The sequence below is a fragment of the Alexandromys fortis genome, unplaced genomic scaffold (assembly GCF_014885135.2).
Source record: "Alexandromys fortis isolate MF-2015 unplaced genomic scaffold, M_Fortis_MF-2015_v1.1 scaffold_38, whole genome shotgun sequence".
Lineage (NCBI taxonomy): Eukaryota > Metazoa > Chordata > Mammalia > Rodentia > Cricetidae > Alexandromys > Alexandromys fortis.
The window spans coordinates 4,222,430-4,239,521 of record NW_026067916.1 but is presented as its reverse complement, the minus strand read 5'-3'; the positions used below and the strand labels follow the sequence as shown (position 1 = coordinate 4,239,521).

The window sequence follows — 17,092 nt, the reverse complement described above, 5'->3', positions numbered from 1 at the left end:
CTAAAACTACCACAGAGAACATGGAATGAAGGCAATTCGTGATCTTACCAATGACCAGATACTGGTCTATCACATGTGGCAGGCACATCTGTAAACTTGCATACTCAAACTGAGTAATACTTTATACTAGTTTTAAGTAGTTCCCTAAGTTGTTGAGTCCCACTTTAAAAGGGAAGAAAGCTGAGATGAACAGGCAATGGCAAAGCATCCTAAGGAAAATGGAAAACAGAAAAATAATCTAGTTTTAAAATGTGAGTCTAAGAAACATGGAGGCAATTTCTTTGCTAAATGGAACTTTACTGAAGTAGGAGACCATGTTGCTCTTTTTATTTTCTTAGAACGAATGCTTAGAAATAGTTAAGAATGGACATGCATCCTTTGGGTATATGCCCAAGAGTGGTATTGCTGGATCCTGAAGTAGACTGAGTCCCAACTTTCTGAAAAAATAGCCACACTGATTTCCTAAGTGGCTGTACAAGGTTGCACTCCTACCAGCAATGGAGGAGTGATCCCCTTACCCCAAACTCTCTCCAGTATAAGCTGTCATTGGTGTTTTTTATCTTAGCCATTCTGACTGGTGTAAGATGGAATCTCAGAGTCGTTTTGATTTGCATTTCCCTGATGGCTAAGGATGTTGAGCAATTCTTTGAGTGTCTTTTGGCCATTTGCAATTCTGTTGAGAATCTGTGCCCCATTTTTGATTGGATTATTTGGTAATTTGATGTCTAGTTTCTTGAGTTCTTTATATATTTTGGAGATCAGTCTTCTGTCTGATGTGGGGTTAGTGAAGATCTTTTCCCATTCAGTAGACTGTCTTTTTGTCTTATTGACTGTGTCCTTTGCTTAACAGAGGCTTCTCAGTTTCAGGAGGTCCCATTTATTAATTGCTCTCAGTGTCTATGCTACTGAAGTTATATTTAGGAAGTGGTCTCCTGTGCCCACTTATTCTTCTAGCATCTAGGAGCACAATAGTTTTGGAAGGATACCTTGTTCAGCCTAGATATGGGGTGGGGGGGGTGCCTTAGTCTTGCCTCAAAGGAAGTGAAGTATCAGACTTTATTGACTCCCCATAGGAAGTCTTACCCTTTCTGAGGAGTGGATGGGGGAGTGGGGTGGAGGGAAGGGTGGACGGGGAGGAGGGGAAGGATTGGGAATGAGGATAGCTATATAAAATGAGAAGATTGTTTTAAAAAATTCTTAATGAAAAAAAGAAAGTTAAGAAAAAGAAATAGTTGGGAAATGGAAGGAAAAGAATTGAATTGGTGTCAACATATCAACACCAAAAGAGACTTACAGAATGGGAGCCCCATTCTCCATTGTCTGTGAGTTTCACCCACTTGTCTGTGGTGGCATCCATCTCCTGGCACTGGTCATTCTGAATCTGTGAGTTAAACACAGGCACGCGGTAATGCTTTGGGAAGAATAGCTTTCATTCATTGCTGTTCCCAGCGCACGCTGCAAAAGCATCCTTTAACCCATTTTAAACAACACCAAAGTAATCTCCAGCAAGCAAACACACCAAGAGCCCTGGAGGTTACAGTACAACTGTGTGTCGGGGAGTGGTTCTCAGAAAACCATCTCATTGTTGTAACCAAAGGCCAGGCCAGTGAACACTGGAAAGTCAGCACCAAACCTCCACCCAGCTTACCGGCGTGGTCAACAGTTCACATTCACCATGAAAGCTCAAGTTTAGAAGCTAATTAAGTTAATTAGCTTTTTAATTTATTAGTAATTTAATTCAACTGTTTCTCTTTTTGAGAATTTCATTCATGAGTGTACTGTATTTAAATCATTTCTAACTCTCCTTCTCCCCGTGAAGGTCCCTCCCACACATCTCTAACCACTCAAGGATTCCTGATCTCATCTGCATTTATTATATACATCTATAATATATATAGATGTATATAATTGACCCACAGAGTCAATAATAATGCTCCTCAGAGGAACTCATGTTAAGATGAATAATTAGAATTGGTTAACCTGTTAGGGATTACACTCAGAAGAAAACTGGTTCTCCCTCACTCAGCAGCCATTGATCGCAGGATGACCCCACCTAGGGGTGGACGGACGCTTGTGGACTTGCCCCTCCCGCACTGGCATGCTGACTGGTGTGGCCACTATCAGGTCTCATTTAGGTGACCATGATGCTAAGATTTTTCGGTGCAGCTTCTGTCGTGTCTAGACGTCACTATCTCGCAGTAGGTGTCCTGAAATTTGGGCTCTTAAAACTCTTTCTGTCCCCTCTTCTGCCATGTTCCCTGAGCCTTGGGAGTGAGGGGGTTGCACTGTAGATGGAGCAGCTGGAAATGGGTACCCCACAGTCATCTATCTCTTCATTTTCACCAGTGTGGACCTCTGTTATGACCTCCATCTGATGCCAAAAGAAAGGGAGAGTTGCATTTATCTGCAAATTTCATTGACAGCAGTAAAAATTTAAATCAGCAAATAGTGTGTCTTGGCTGTCAATTTCCTAGGACATAATCTAAATATGTCACTAAATGGTTATGGACAAAATCTATTTTCTAACCCTTGTAATGGAGTAAATGTTAATCATTTACCATGACAGTTAAGATGACTAGAGATAATATTTCTTACATTAAACATCTTGAACCCTCTGGGTAATCCTTGAAGATTGTTCAGAGGTTAGGACACTACTTTTTCAGGTCTACAAAAAAGTACAGAGACACCTAGAAGCCAGGCTATCATTCTGGTACAGCAATATTGTCAGCAGCAGCAGGGTGGAGGCAGAGCTCATCACATGCTCATCCCCCATCAAAAACTATCTTTCCCTTTAAATTACTCTTGCTGCCTGACGTCTTTTTCTATCTGTCACAAAGCTTACAGTGTTCTCACAAGGAGAACTGTCTAAAGACTTAAGTAGAAAATAGTTCCATTTGTGATCCCAATATCAAGAGAATATCCAATTGATATTTCCTTGAATTGAATTTGTGTCCTATTCTTCCTCTGACCACCATGTGACACCAATGTTAAGTCATTTCATAGGTGCTACAGGCTCTCAATGAACAATGAATGACTAGGCACACTAAAGGCTTTTCACACGTGAAAGCAGATATCAATTCCACTGCTCATTTTGAAACTAGCTGAGGTGCAATCGTGGACCAATAACCTCTCTAGGTTTCAGCTTCATCATTTTTAAAAGGCATGGTAGTGCTGAGGGAAAGGCTCACTCGGTGCCCAAATTCAGGGCTTCAATATTTCAAATTAAACACTGTTTATATGTATTTCTCTTCACATCCACCTACATCTTTCTTATCTTCAAACATTTCCTTGTCATCGCTGATGGATGATGACTGAGAAATGTTGACCTGAGTCAATAAAGCATGATCTAAAAGTGTAAAACACCAATACAGAAATCAGCATGAGTTTGCCATCCCTTTCAGATGCTAAACCAGACGAGCACAGGCATCTCTGTCAGGAAGGAATGAAATGTTACACCTTAAAAACACCTTTATGGACTACTCTCAAGGGACTTGTTGGGAAATACAAAGAAACTGCTATTCACAACAATTAGACCCTTGTCTGCTTCCTAACTTTATTTTCTGCAAAACTGCTAAAATGTCTCAAGAAATATTCTCACAAGACTGTTTGCAAATAAGATACACTTTAAAAAGTTTATCTGTCTAAATGTTGCTTAACGTCCTAAAACATCAAGATATACCCACATTAAAAGATGCTCAAAATGCCTCATCAAACAACCCACTTCACAGAAGGAAACAGTGATGACCAGAAGGTCAGACTAACTGCCCAAGAACACACAGCTTATAATTACAGAGTTAAGATCAGAGCTAGAACCTCTTCACTTCAAAGCAAGGCTTATACATTCATGGGAAATAGTTCTTGCCTTCAAACTTTTGATATAGAAACTACAATTACTGATTTAGAAACACTCATCACCAAGATCAATATAAATTTGTTTTAGAATTGTTAGTATAGTCTTTTCTTAAAATCTGGATCCCATTGTTAGCAAAAAACAAACACCGTGCTTAGTGTAAGTCCATCTGAAAACATTTTCTCAAAAATTCAGGTCACTGTCATAATAAATGTTACTAGATCAGATACAGCTTACATTAGTAAAACAGCCTCTGTAGTTATTCTGTAGAACAAATTTAAAAAAAAAAACTCCTGAGACAGATATTGGGGTCCAAGCTGAAGACCAGAAAAGCAAAGCAGCCAGCGACTAGAAAGATCTTACCTCTATCAAGGCCCAGACAAAGAAAGGGGTGATCCTACAATGCTCTCCACCAACCTCAGACTCCACACTCAACTGAGTTCCTGTCTCTTCCCCTTTATATTTTTCTCTCCACCCAGTCATATCACTCCTGTCTCCACCTCCCTAGTGCTAGGATTGAAGGTATGTGATCCCAAGTTCCGGGATCACCTTTGTGTGGGTTCTTTTTCTCTTAGACAGATTCAATTTTATGTAGCCCAGGGTGGCTTTGAACTCAAAGAGATCCGTCTGCCTGTCTCCTGAGTACTAGAATTAAAGGTGTGTGGCACCACTCCCTGGCCTGTATGGCCGACTAGTATGACCGCTTTGCCCTCTGATCTTCAGGCAAGTTTTATTTATTAAAACACAAATAATATGCTACTATATTATTCTGTCAGTATATAATAATGTCTTAGATTCTATCATCCTACTTAAGGTCATGACAGACACATCAACTATTTCATTCAGGGAGTCCTTTCAACAGTTCCACATTCACAGAAACAGAACATACAGACATTTTTTTCTTTTTGAAATAATTGTGAATGAACAAATAATTTAGTCACCAAGGAAATAGACTTGTAAGGAAATAGTTTAAGTTCAAAACAAAAAATTAATATAATTATAACATAAAAGAAACCCTTATGAGGACTCCATGGTAATGTACTTGGTACATAACCAGGATGAGGACCTTGGATTAGATCACCAGCATGTATAAAAGATGGCTGTGGTGGTACATCCCTAACCCCAGCACTGGCAGAGCAGAGGAGGCCGATCCCCAGAGATGGCTGGCCAGCCAACGTGGCTGAATCTGTGAGCTTAGGTTCACTGAGCTCAAAAAACTAAAGTGGAGAGTGAGAGAGGAAAACATGTAACATCTGCCTGTCCTCCACACATGCACACACACATATTCCTTCACATGTACACACATTATGAACATGTAAACATCGATATTAATCTACACACACAATGCATAGGAAGTAATAGCTCTGTAGCTAAAAAAAATGAATCTTGGAAAAATTATTTGTGATGTACAGTCTAAGCCAAATAGCCACCTGATGACCATAACCAGAGGTGAAACAAGCCAACGTTATTCCACAAGAAAGATCTGAAAAGTAAAGAAACAATGTTAATTTGAACACAAAGTACATAGGGGAAAAAAAACTTTGTTTTAACATTGAAAGATCCAGTTAACACCTTCTAGAAAATTAGGAGGCATAAAGTGGAATGGAATAGTAGTTTTACAGACCATCATACAAATAAACATTCAAATTCTAGAATATGAAAAGCCTTACAAAGAACTCAAAGAAGATGTTGTTGTCCACATACTGGTACTCAAAGAAGACATAGCCTGACTTCTTCAGGTGCACGGCGTAGATCAGAGAGACAGTGCAGTCATCCCGGTTAGACTCTATGTAGTTCCCACGAGGAAGCCAAGAAGAGCTGGGGAAACAGAACCAGAAGCTTTAGGTAAGAACTCAGAAACCTCTTCGAGCCACAGTCCTTTCACAGTAGCAGAAGTAGATTCCACGGGCAAAAGAAGGCCACATCACCAGCTTTGCTGGAACTCAGAGGTTGAACTGCACTATTGAGAAGTTTGTTTCTTATTTAATTTTACTTAAAATATAATTACATTATTTTGACTCTTTCCTTTCCTCCCCCTAACCTTCCCTATGTCCTCCCATGCCAGACCCTCCCATGAGCACTTCCTGATTCCTTCTCAAATTGTCCTCAGAATAACAACACCAACAGACATGGAAGGTGTTCATTACAAAAACTACAGTCGACCAACTACTGCTGAGAGAGGGAGAGTTAGTCTTCTCCAGGGGTGAATCCCAAAATTGGTTACTCAATACAGAGTAGTCATCCTTGAAATAAGACACACACAAGCAACAGGAAATGGGTTCGACAGGTTGTTTATATAGTTATGTGTGTGTGTATTTTTATACACAGTAGTAACAATAGCTATAGAAAAGCATTTATTGTTATAGCATATGACATCTTAAATCTTTTTAAGACTATATGATCAGTTTACTAAAAACAAAATGACTAATATAAAATCTACAACCTCAGGTAGAATTACTCTTTCAAACAGCATCTGAGTTTGACTTATAGACACACACATATACACACAGGGAGAGGTGGAGAGAGGAAGAGAGAGAGCGAGAGCAGGTCTACGGAAAGAAATAGTACTACCAAATGCTAAATATTTAAATTAATATATAAAGCTGTAGTACTTTTGGCCTCTTAAATTGTTAAAGAAGTCATGAGTTAGAAGCCACAACCTTCTCCACCACCGAGTTAACGCTAGATCCTCTACAGCACCTAAGAAAGTGATGTGCGCAATGGATCACTGGTATGTGTCAGGGTTTACAGCATGCTTCACAATATCTGACAGGTGCACCAAGAAAAGGATGTAAATGTGCATTATTGTGCTAAATATAATGATTTAGAAGATGAAATCCTGTCTACACTATAATCAGAACCCACACTATAATCTGCAGTCTTCAAAACTTAGGGTTAGTCAAGAGATCCTAACACAAAAATCACCACACAGAGCAAGGAAAAAAATAAAACATGATGATGACTCTCGTTCAAATTTTAAATTTCGAGTTGTCCAACATCAAGACAATAAAAAGTCAAAAGCCACAGACATGAAAGAAATATCACAAACACATGCATATGTGTGTATAACATACAGCGAGTATTTCACAGATACACACACATATGTCTCGTGTCCATAATGTATAAAGAACTTCTTGGGCTCAATAATTAAGTAGTCAATATGACCCAACTTATTAAAAAGAAACAAACATGATGTAATGCCAGATGACTAGGGAGAAGAGGAAAACAATAGCCAACCGAAATTTATGCTGAGAAGTTATTATATTAAAGAAACTATATTGAAAAAGTCTACTTATGGATTTTTCTTGATGAATAGGATGTCAATATTCAAGTTCACCAGAACAAAGACCTGGTGTCCCATCACAAGCCACTCTAAGGTACTTTTATGCATGCATGATGCTGTGCTTGGCCAAAGCCACACTGAAATGACTTGCCAGTATAAGAGGAGTGAGCATTGGTGGTGGTTCTATAATAATTTTGGTTCTCAACTTGGTTAGACTGAGAAAAGCCTAAAGCACCCCTTTGGCTCTGTCATGCAAGCTTTACCAGAGATAATTCAACCATGAGAGTTTGACCTAAAGAATCCATGAATGGATTCGAATTCTGAATAGAGTCTTGAGCAATGACAGAGGTAGGGAGGATAGCGCATGCTTGGAAGGTAGACCGTGGTAGTGCATGGTCACTTCGGGCATGTTCTTGGGAGCTGTATCTTGTCATGCCTCCTATTTGTTACTGACCACAGCTCTGCTCTCCCACCCCAACCCCATGGTGGGCTAAAGCCATGAGAAAAGCACGCCTCTCCCCCTTCGGTGTCTCTAAGGATCTTTTCGAGAAAGTAATTAATGCAGTCTTGGAGCTGCAGAACTAAACTAAATAAATGTCATTAAAAATTCCTCAATATCAGGTGCTCTAAAGATAGAAATGCATAGACTAATATAGACAGACAGAGAGACACACACACAGAGAGGGAGAGAGAGAGAGAGAGAGAGAGAGAGAGAGAGAGAGAGAGAGAGAGTTGGAACAATTTTCTTCTCCAAAGAGGAAAATAAACCATTGCCACTGAGCTGAGAAAAAACAGAAGACTGAAGGAAAAGAAAAAAGAGTGAAGGAAGATGGAAGGGATAAGCCAAGAAATGCATCTCTCAGCTGAGCTAATTCCTCAGGGTCTTTCAACCATGATGAAGATGCCAGCTTCCTGATGAAGCATTCTTGTCAGAAGGCAGCCAGAGGCTTCCTGTTTTACTACCTCTACTTTAAGTTCCTAAGCATGGCCACATTACAGGAAGTGTTGCAGAGTCAGTGGAGAGAACAGAAGGAAGGGCCTTTCAAGGGAAAACACTTTTCTTTTTTCTCCAAGACAAGTTAACATTTCTCCAGCGCTGTCATATGCGAAGCTAGTGATAGCGAAACTAGCAATTAAGCAAAAGACCTTTCAACATTAGATCCTTAACCCACACTCCTAGAAAATAATCAATGTCTTAATGAAGGTCAAACACGCAAAGAAAAGGGGCAAAAACATTAAATTTCTCTTTAAAAATTAGAGAAAGGTTAGTAGAAATACCACAGCCCAAAGTTTGATTATAAATATAAGATAATGAACTCATTTTTCTAATAACTCGTTTGCATTCTGCATATAATATCTATTATATTGTGAAGCCAATTATTTTCTCATTAAAAATTTAGCTACATTGTTTGTAATGACAGTCCAAAAACTACCCCTCTTCTCAGATGTTCCCTGAGCCTTAGGTACAGGCTTTGTGCTAGAGTTGTATCAATGGACGTTGGGCAACCCACAACCAGTTGTTCCCAGCATTTTAGCAAGTTGTGTATTTCTGTATGGTCTCACAAATAATCCAAAAAAGAAGCTTCTGGGGTGAGGGATGAGAGCTAAACTTATCTGTAGGTATAAGCTTAACTATTTAGAATACAGTTGGAAATTGTTCTGGCTTAGGAAAGGAGCAGTAATAGGCTCTTCCCTAGGGACCATGACCTCATCAGACATGAATAGTTGGCTGTCTGCACTATGAAGCATGAGTTCTATTGATCAGGGCTTGAGTCCATTTACAAAGTTGGTGGTGGTAAGATGGAGGTGCTGCTACTGGACTCTTGAACTTCTTGTCATGCTAGTCATTGTTGTAGTTAATAGGTTTTACACTTGGGGACGACTATTGATTGCTTTCCTCTACTGGCAGCTTGCATAGCAATTTCAAATACTATGAAAGCTTGTCCTTGGGGAGGAAGTCTCCAGATCAGCTCCAGCTCAATTCGTCCAGGTCTGAAGTGTGTAGCGTCTTCAGAAATAGAGTCTTCCCTTCAAGTTCTTGAGGCAACCAAATAATAGCCTATATTGGACGGTAATGTGGGTCTCTTGAACTCCCCTGACAAAAAACCCAAAGGGCAGTTTCCCATGCCTGGGTTTTTGTTAGTCTAATACTATTAGAGAGAGGGAACAATATTATCCAAGTGATGTAACCTCATTAAATGTGTGTGTTAAGTAAACATTCATTACTAAAAAAGAATTGGAAAGATTGTAAGAGTCAGAGGATCAGGATGTATGCTGCACCTATGAAGTCTCAATGATAAAGCTCACCTAAACAAGATTTGCACCATGACACCACCAGCTGACATGACAATCTGGATGAGAGAATCTCACAAGGCCCCATCATAGATGAAGAACTATAGGCAATGGTTGCTTCAAGAGGGAAAATCAGTCATTCTCAAGGATGAGCCCCCATTAGATTATCCAGTCCCAAATGGTCAGTCATAAACAAACACACATTTGAACAACACTAAATGCATCAAGTATTTATATGCATATATACGCATAGACACACATATATACATATATATTAATGGATATGTATGTTTGTAATAATAGAAGTTATGAATTTGAGAGAGGTTGGGGTGACACAGGAGGAATTAAAGAGAGGAGAAGAGGGTGGGAATTATGTAAATAAAGTGCTCATTTGTTAAATCATTCAAAAATACAACCCTTTGCCCTGTTCTCATCTATAATCCTCATCAGTACTAAAACCGTCCTCCACTTTTCCTAGAAAAGAATGACTACATCTTTGCCAAGTCTTCAAAGTGCAAAGTGTCGTCGCTTGGGGTCTTACTTGTTACAGCCACCTGGCCTGCTGTCAGAAGGGCCCACCACAGTGTCCATGAATGTGGCAACGTTGGAAAATCCCGCTGGCAACTCATCCCATTCATCAAATTTGATGCCACTGCCCAAGGAGTAGGTGCCTTCGACACACTTACTGCATACCTGGTTCTTCATTTCTAGATACTCTCCAGAGGCACAGGAGAAAGCTGGAAGGCAGAAGAAGGTACAGTCCATTAGTCATTGGCCTCTTCCGGCAACCGTCTCTCCTTTGTATTGTCAGCAGAGTTCTTTTATAAAACCCCGAGGAAAGCCTTCCAATGTCTTCCTAGTTGCTCTGCACTCCAAAATCTTCCTCAACCTATTTTACTCTCCTCACCTTTTGCTCCACATTCTTTTGATCAAAACAAAATGCATATTAATCCTCTCGTCTGCTACTGTGACTGTTCTTCCCAGGGGTTGCACCTTCTGTATCTGGATAACTCTAGTTCCTATGTAAAAGGACCGTCTTTAAGCCCAATTATCCCGATCCCATACTGTCATCTGTGCCCGCCTCCATGACCCAGCAGTTCACTTTCCACAGCTCCTCCCCTACGGCACATAGAAATTACTGATGAAGGGAAGTACTACTTTTTCTCCATAGAAAAAGAGGTCATTATTTGGGGGTCCTAGTTGTACCTAGTATATGCTAAGTTCAAACCAAATGTTGGTCCAACAAAGAACAAAATAGAAAGGGGATACAGGCTAGTGGTGCAGTAGCTAAGCAACTTATCCCCACTCTGAAGCCTTTTCAACCTCTTCCACCTTTGCAATATTTACCATGGCAACTGGCCATTTACACCACCCTCATCCATGTCTAAAGCCAAGGTCTCTGCCTATTTAAGAGCTAGACTAAGCCAGGAGTTTTGCTGCTAAGTTATTACTCATTCAATACATGCAAATCAATGTTTCCACAGTGCACGGCCCTGTGTGGGGTGGGATTAGAGCTCAAGCCTAGAGAGGGGCTATCTAATCCCTTAATCAGGACATTAAAGGAATAAGAACAAAATAAAATGTCCCAATTAACTGATGAAAAGAAATCTCCCAGCCCAGTGAGGCAGCAGAGCCTCACAGGTGGGCACATGCCTCTTAATACAGTGGAGGACTTAAACAGAAATAAAAACAAGCTGTCTTTAAAAAAAAAAATCTAATTAAAGAATTAGAGCTCAGACCCACTCTCATCCACCTACTCACCCACTAAACTAATAGAATGATTCTCTTTAGAAAGGCTTAATACTGCTCTTCGGTGAACTGGGAACATTCAAATCAATATTCTGAGATCAGTAAAACAACAGAATATCAGCGAAGGACAGGCAGAGAATATTTGCACAAGATCAAAGTTATCCCGGATGCAGGAAAGGAAGGTCATCTTGGAACAAGGTTGTTACACCTCTTCTTAATTCTGTGACATTGAATCCACTAATTGTCTCTTCAGGCTTTTGTTCCCGAGGGAACTACCATGGTAGCTGCCTCACAGGGTTATGTTAAAAAATGTAACATGGCACAGCAGTTGGGGTGACTTCCCTGTCATACTGTACATGCTCACCATGGCCGCTAGTAGCAGTATTAGAACAACCAGCAAAGAAACAGTTAAGGAAAGTATTTCTTTTAGTTTCAGTGAGTCAAAGGTCTTCTAGTAAACTCAGAATCTAATAACCGTCTCCTAACATAACTAATGTGATCAACAACAAAGCAACATTCTAAACTCCCTCTAAAGACAGTTTAGTCTGAAATCAAATATTGATGTTTTAAATTGATTAGCAATTAATAAAGATGTTTCATTTCACCTTATAGCTTATTATCCACCATGAAGGGAAATTTAGGAAAGAACCCACGGCAGGAAGATGGAGGAAAGAACTAAAAGCAGAGGCCATGGAGGAGTGCTGTTTACTGGCTTGCTCTCCATGGTTTGCTCAGCCTGCTTCCTTACAGAAGCCATGACCACCCATAGTGGACTGAGTTTTTACACATTAGTCAGTAACTAAGAAAATGCCCCCAGAAGCATGCCTAAAGTCCAATCTGAGAGAAGCAATTCCTCATGTGAGGTTTCTTCTTTCTAAATGACCCTGGCTTGTTCCAAGTTGATATAAATAAATAAATAAATAAATAAATAAATAGTTGATCCGGTCTGTAAATTATTGTGATGCCTAAGTATATGGATTTGAGGGTTATGAATAAATTATGCAAATATAAAACCCACAAATCATGAGTATTGACTGTATTTATAATAGACTCATGAAGGAAAAGGTATTATATACATATGCCAGGTAAGAAAACTGAGCCACGGTATATTTTATATTTAAATAACCTGGTTACCCAGTACCTGATCAACAAACATCACAGATAATAGAGTCTAGCTTTCTTGGTTCTAAAAGCACTACCCTACCTTAAAGAAAATGCAAGGGAAGTAATAACCAGTGTCCAGAGGAGAAACAATTATAACTAATTCAATACCACCTGTCACATCACCTTCCATTCCCCTGCCAGCTGTTAAATGATGTTCATCTGCAACATAAGACAATATTTAATTCCCACTCTCATATTAGTTGTAAGTTTCTCATATGTTAAACCGAAAACAAGCATTTGGGAACTATTTTAGCAAGCTCCTAACTTCTATAGGTCTATTAACTTTGTTTATGAATGCAAGATAAAAGTAACATCCATCTCAAAAAATCTAAGGGAATAGGTGACTGGAGCATTGTTCAATACCCCTGGCATATATCACAAATAATTGTACTGGACACTACTCATATCAGGAACATGTAAATGATAACTAGGATGACGCTACCTTGTGTCTGCATAACAGCTATGTTGTCCAAATTCAATGGATAAGGGCCTTTAACAACACAGGAAAGCTAAGACGTCCTAAAGTATTTCATCTTTTAATCCTTTTTAATCCTTTGCTTCTATTCTGTCTTTCTTTCATCCCAATAGGCACATATCAAAGGAAGAACTACACACTCTGGTTAAAATTTAATTGATATCACAAGATTATACTGATTTAACTTAATTGATTTAAATTTAATTAATTTCACAACCTCTGCTGGCACTCCCATGTTGAAATAAGAGCGGCGGGGCTGCGTCCCCAACACCCCGGCCACTTGGCTAGCTCATGCCCGAAATAACAACACACAAACTGTATTCATTTAAGAACTGCTTGGCCCATGAACTCTAGCCCTTACAGGCTGATTCTCGCACCTGGACTAACCCATTTCTAATAATGTTTGTAAGCACCCCAAGGTGCGCTTACCGGGAAGATTCTAGCCTACATCCATCCAGGATTGGAGGAGCTTCATTGCGTGCATCTGCCTGGGAGAGCTGAGCATGGCGTCTCTGCTCCAGCAGAGCTGTCCGGTCTCTCCGGGAGCAGAGCAGAGTCTGACCTCACTTCCTCTTCCGCCCAGAATTCTATTCTGTTTACTCCTCCCATCTATGTTCCAAGCCATGAGGCCAAGCAGCTGGTTTATTATAACTTAACCAATGAAATCAACAGATTGATATATGACACTCCCACATCACTCCCAAGCATCTCCTTACTTGATACTTTCTCTCAAACTGTCATTAACTTTCTCTCATGATACTGATCTTGGCAGTCAGGGTTTAGTATGGTCCACAATTTCAGAAACTACATTCTTTGTTTTGCTCTTGTTTGTCTGTTAGTATAGCATAGGATACTTTAATTAGCCAGGGTACTGCACAGTTTTTCTACATATTAGCTGTTGTATGGATTGGCCATATTTCATTTTAATTAATTGGTCATTTCTAAAGTAAAGTTAAAAAAATAGACTCTTCCCAACAACCTTGAAATCCTCTAATAACTGAATGAAACTGACAATTAGCCAACCCTGGAGCTTTTGTGGAAGGACTATGTTAGTTTTTCCAAAGCTTAGACAAAACACCTAAGCAAAACAAATTAAAGAAGCATGGTTTCATTTTGGCTCGCATCCATCATGGTAGAATATTATGGTGGGCAATAACCAAGAGAATGCTGATAGTCTCTGACTTTCACCTTTCTTGCTTATTACTTCATCTCCCCCCCCCCCCGTCCTGCTGCCTACAAAGCGGTGCTATCCACATTAGAATTCTCTTCCCTTAATTCTCTCTGGAAAGACCCTCACAATTACACCCAGAATTGCTCTTGGCTAATCTGCTAGGACTGCCTCAATACAATCACAATGAGAAAAAATAGAAAGCAGACAGACAGACAGAAACAGAAAAGGAGGGAGATGAAGAGAGATACAGACACAGAGAGACAGAGACAGAGAGACAGACAGAAGGAGAGACACAGACCTTCTTGTCGAAGGCTGCCACTGTTTAGCAATGGTCTCAGTCTGGGCTTTCTTTACCACAGCAGCAACTAGAAGAGGGAGATTTAAAACTCCACCCGCAAAGTCCAGGCTGAACCGGGAGGTTATGCACTCGCTTTCCACTGACCTTGTTTTTTCCTGATATGTTTCTACAGCTATGACCCTGAAAGGGCCCAAATACACAGGCGCAAAGAAGCATATAGAAAACACTGTACTAGGGCATCACCAAATAACAAAGCCATGGGCAGCTTTTGTGGCCCTCAGAGTTTCTGTTCTCACATTCCACTGGGAACATCCCACCCTCTTCCTCTTCATAGGTCTGCTTACAGGACCCAGTAAGAGCTCATGAAAGGGAGAGTCTCTGTGGGGAAAAAAGAGTGTGATAGAAAAAGTAAGATATTAGAGTGAATGCAAGCAAAATGTGCCAAGAAATACTTAATAAATCAAATTGCTTATATGCGAACTATTCTCTCGGATTTATGTCTATCAGTAAAATGTCTAATTTTAATCTGTTTATCATGGAGACTCTTGGTTTTAGCTCTCCATCTAGAGACCTCATGTTTTAAAAGACTACAGCTATAAATTACACATATTCTTTTAAACTTTTTATTCATTTTACATGTGAACCACAGTTCCCACTCCCTCCCCTTCTCCTGTTTTCCACCCACCTATGCAGCACAAGCCACCCTCCCCAGCCACTGCTCAGAAAGTGTGAGGCCTCCCATGGGGAATCAACAAAGTCTGGCAGATTAAGTTGAGGCAAGATTAAGCTCCTCCCCTCTGCATCAACACTGAGCAAGGCATCCCACGATAGGCAATGGGTTCCAAAATGCCAGTTTATGCACCAAGGGTAGATCCTGGACCCACTGCCGGGCCCCCCTCAAAGAGACCAAATTACACAACTGTCACCCACATGCAGGGGGCCTAGTTCGCTCCCATGCAGGCTCCCCAGCCATCAGTCTAGAGTCCATGAATTCCCATGAGCTTGCATCAGCTGTCTCTGTGGATCTCTCTGTGGATTTCCCCATCATGATCTTGACCCTGTCCCCTTGAACATAAAATCCTCCTCCCTCTCTTCGACTAGACTCCTGAACCTCGACCCAGTGCTTGGCTGTGTATCTCGGCATCTGCTTCCATCAGTTACTAGATGAAGGCTCTATGATGACAGGGTTTTCACAATCTGATTACAGGGGAAGGACAGTTCAGGCACCCTCTCCACTATTGCTGGGAGTCTTAGCTGGGTCATCCTTGTTGATTCCTGGGAATTTCCCAAGTACCAGGTTTCTCCATAATATCATAATGGCTCCCTCTGTGAAGACATGTCTTTCATTGGTCTCCCACTCCATCCCTCCCCCAACTAGACCATCCCATCCCCTCATGTTCTCATCCTCCATCCCCACTCCTCTACCACCTCCACCCTCAGTTTACCCAGGAGATCTCATCTACTTCCCCTTCCCAGGGCAATCCCTGTGACCCTCTTAGGGTCCTCCTTGTTACCTAGTTTCTCTGGAGCTGTGGACTGTAGTCTGATTATCATTTGCTTTGCATCTAGTAACCACTTTTGAGTGAGTGCTTACCATGTTTGTCTGGGTTACCTCACTGGGGATGATTTTTTTTTTCTAATTTCAACCATTTGCCTGCGAATTCCATGATGTCATTGTTTTTATAGCTGAATAATACTCCATTGTGTAAATATATTCCATTTTCTTTATCCATTCTTCAGTTGAAGAGCAACTAGGTTGTTTTCAGGTTCTGGCTACTACAAATACTGATATGAACATATCTGAGCAAGTGTCCTTGTGGTATAATTGAGGATCCTTTGGGTATATGCCAAAAAGTGGCATCACTGGGTTGTGAGGTAAATTGAAACCCAGTTTTCTGAGAAACTACACCACTGATTTGCAAACTGGCTGTAAAAATTTACACTCCCACCAGCAGTGGAGGTGTGTTCCCATCACTCCACACTCTCTCCAACATCTGTTCTCAGTGTTTTTTATCTTAGCCATTCTGACAGGTGTGAGATAGTATCTCAGAGTCGTTTCAATTTGTATTTCCCTGATGACTAAGGATGTGGACCATTTGCTATTCTTCTATTGATAATTTCCTGTTTAGAACTATACTTAATTTTTAACTGGATTATTTGGTATTTGATGTCTAGTTCCTTGAGTTCTTTATATATTTTGGAGATCAAGATCAGCCAGAAGTGGGATTGGTGAAGAACTTTTTCCATTTTGTAGGTTGTTGTTTTGTCTTAATGACAGTGTCCTTTGCCTTACAGAAGATTTTCAGTTTCAGGAGGTCCCATTTATTGATGGTTGCTCTCAGTGTCTGTGCTACTGAAGTTATAGTTAGGAAATGGTCTCCTGTGCCAATGCATTCAAGACTACTTTCCACTTGCTCTTCTATCAGGTTCAATGTAACAGGATTTATGTTTAGGTCTTTAATCCAGTTGAACTTAATGTTGTACATGGTGATAGATATGGATCTATTTGCAATCTTCTACAGGTTGACATTCAGTTGTGCCAGCACCATTTGTTGAAGATGCTTTCCTTTTTCTATTGTACAGTTTTGGCTTCTTTGTCAAAAAGTAGGTGTTCATAGGTATGTGGATTAATGGCATAAAAACAGAGAAGTCGACCAATGGAATCCCATAGAAGACCCGAATTTTAACCCACAAACATATGATCACCTGATTTTCGATAAAGGAGCTAAAAGTATACAATGGAAGAAAGAAAGCATCTTCAACAAATGGTGCTGGCACAACTGGATGTCAACCTGTAGAAGAATGAAAAT

The 17,092-nt window shown here is 40.3% G+C and overlaps 1 protein-coding gene across 1 annotated transcript in view; it reads right to left on the bottom strand.

The window, feature by feature from the left end:
* The window catches only part of Elapor2 (endosome-lysosome associated apoptosis and autophagy regulator family member 2), a 157,958-nt gene that overhangs the window by 50,517 nt on the left and 90,349 nt on the right, over positions 1–17,092 (bottom strand). Inside the window, exons 3-5 of the mRNA XM_050139874.1 lie at positions 9,967–10,162; positions 5,521–5,668; positions 1,295–1,381 (exon numbers count right to left, since the gene is read on the bottom strand). Coding sequence (XP_049995831.1) covers positions 1,295–1,381; positions 5,521–5,668; positions 9,967–10,162 — 431 coding nt within the window. The remainder of the gene's footprint in view (positions 1–1,294; positions 1,382–5,520; positions 5,669–9,966; positions 10,163–17,092) is intronic.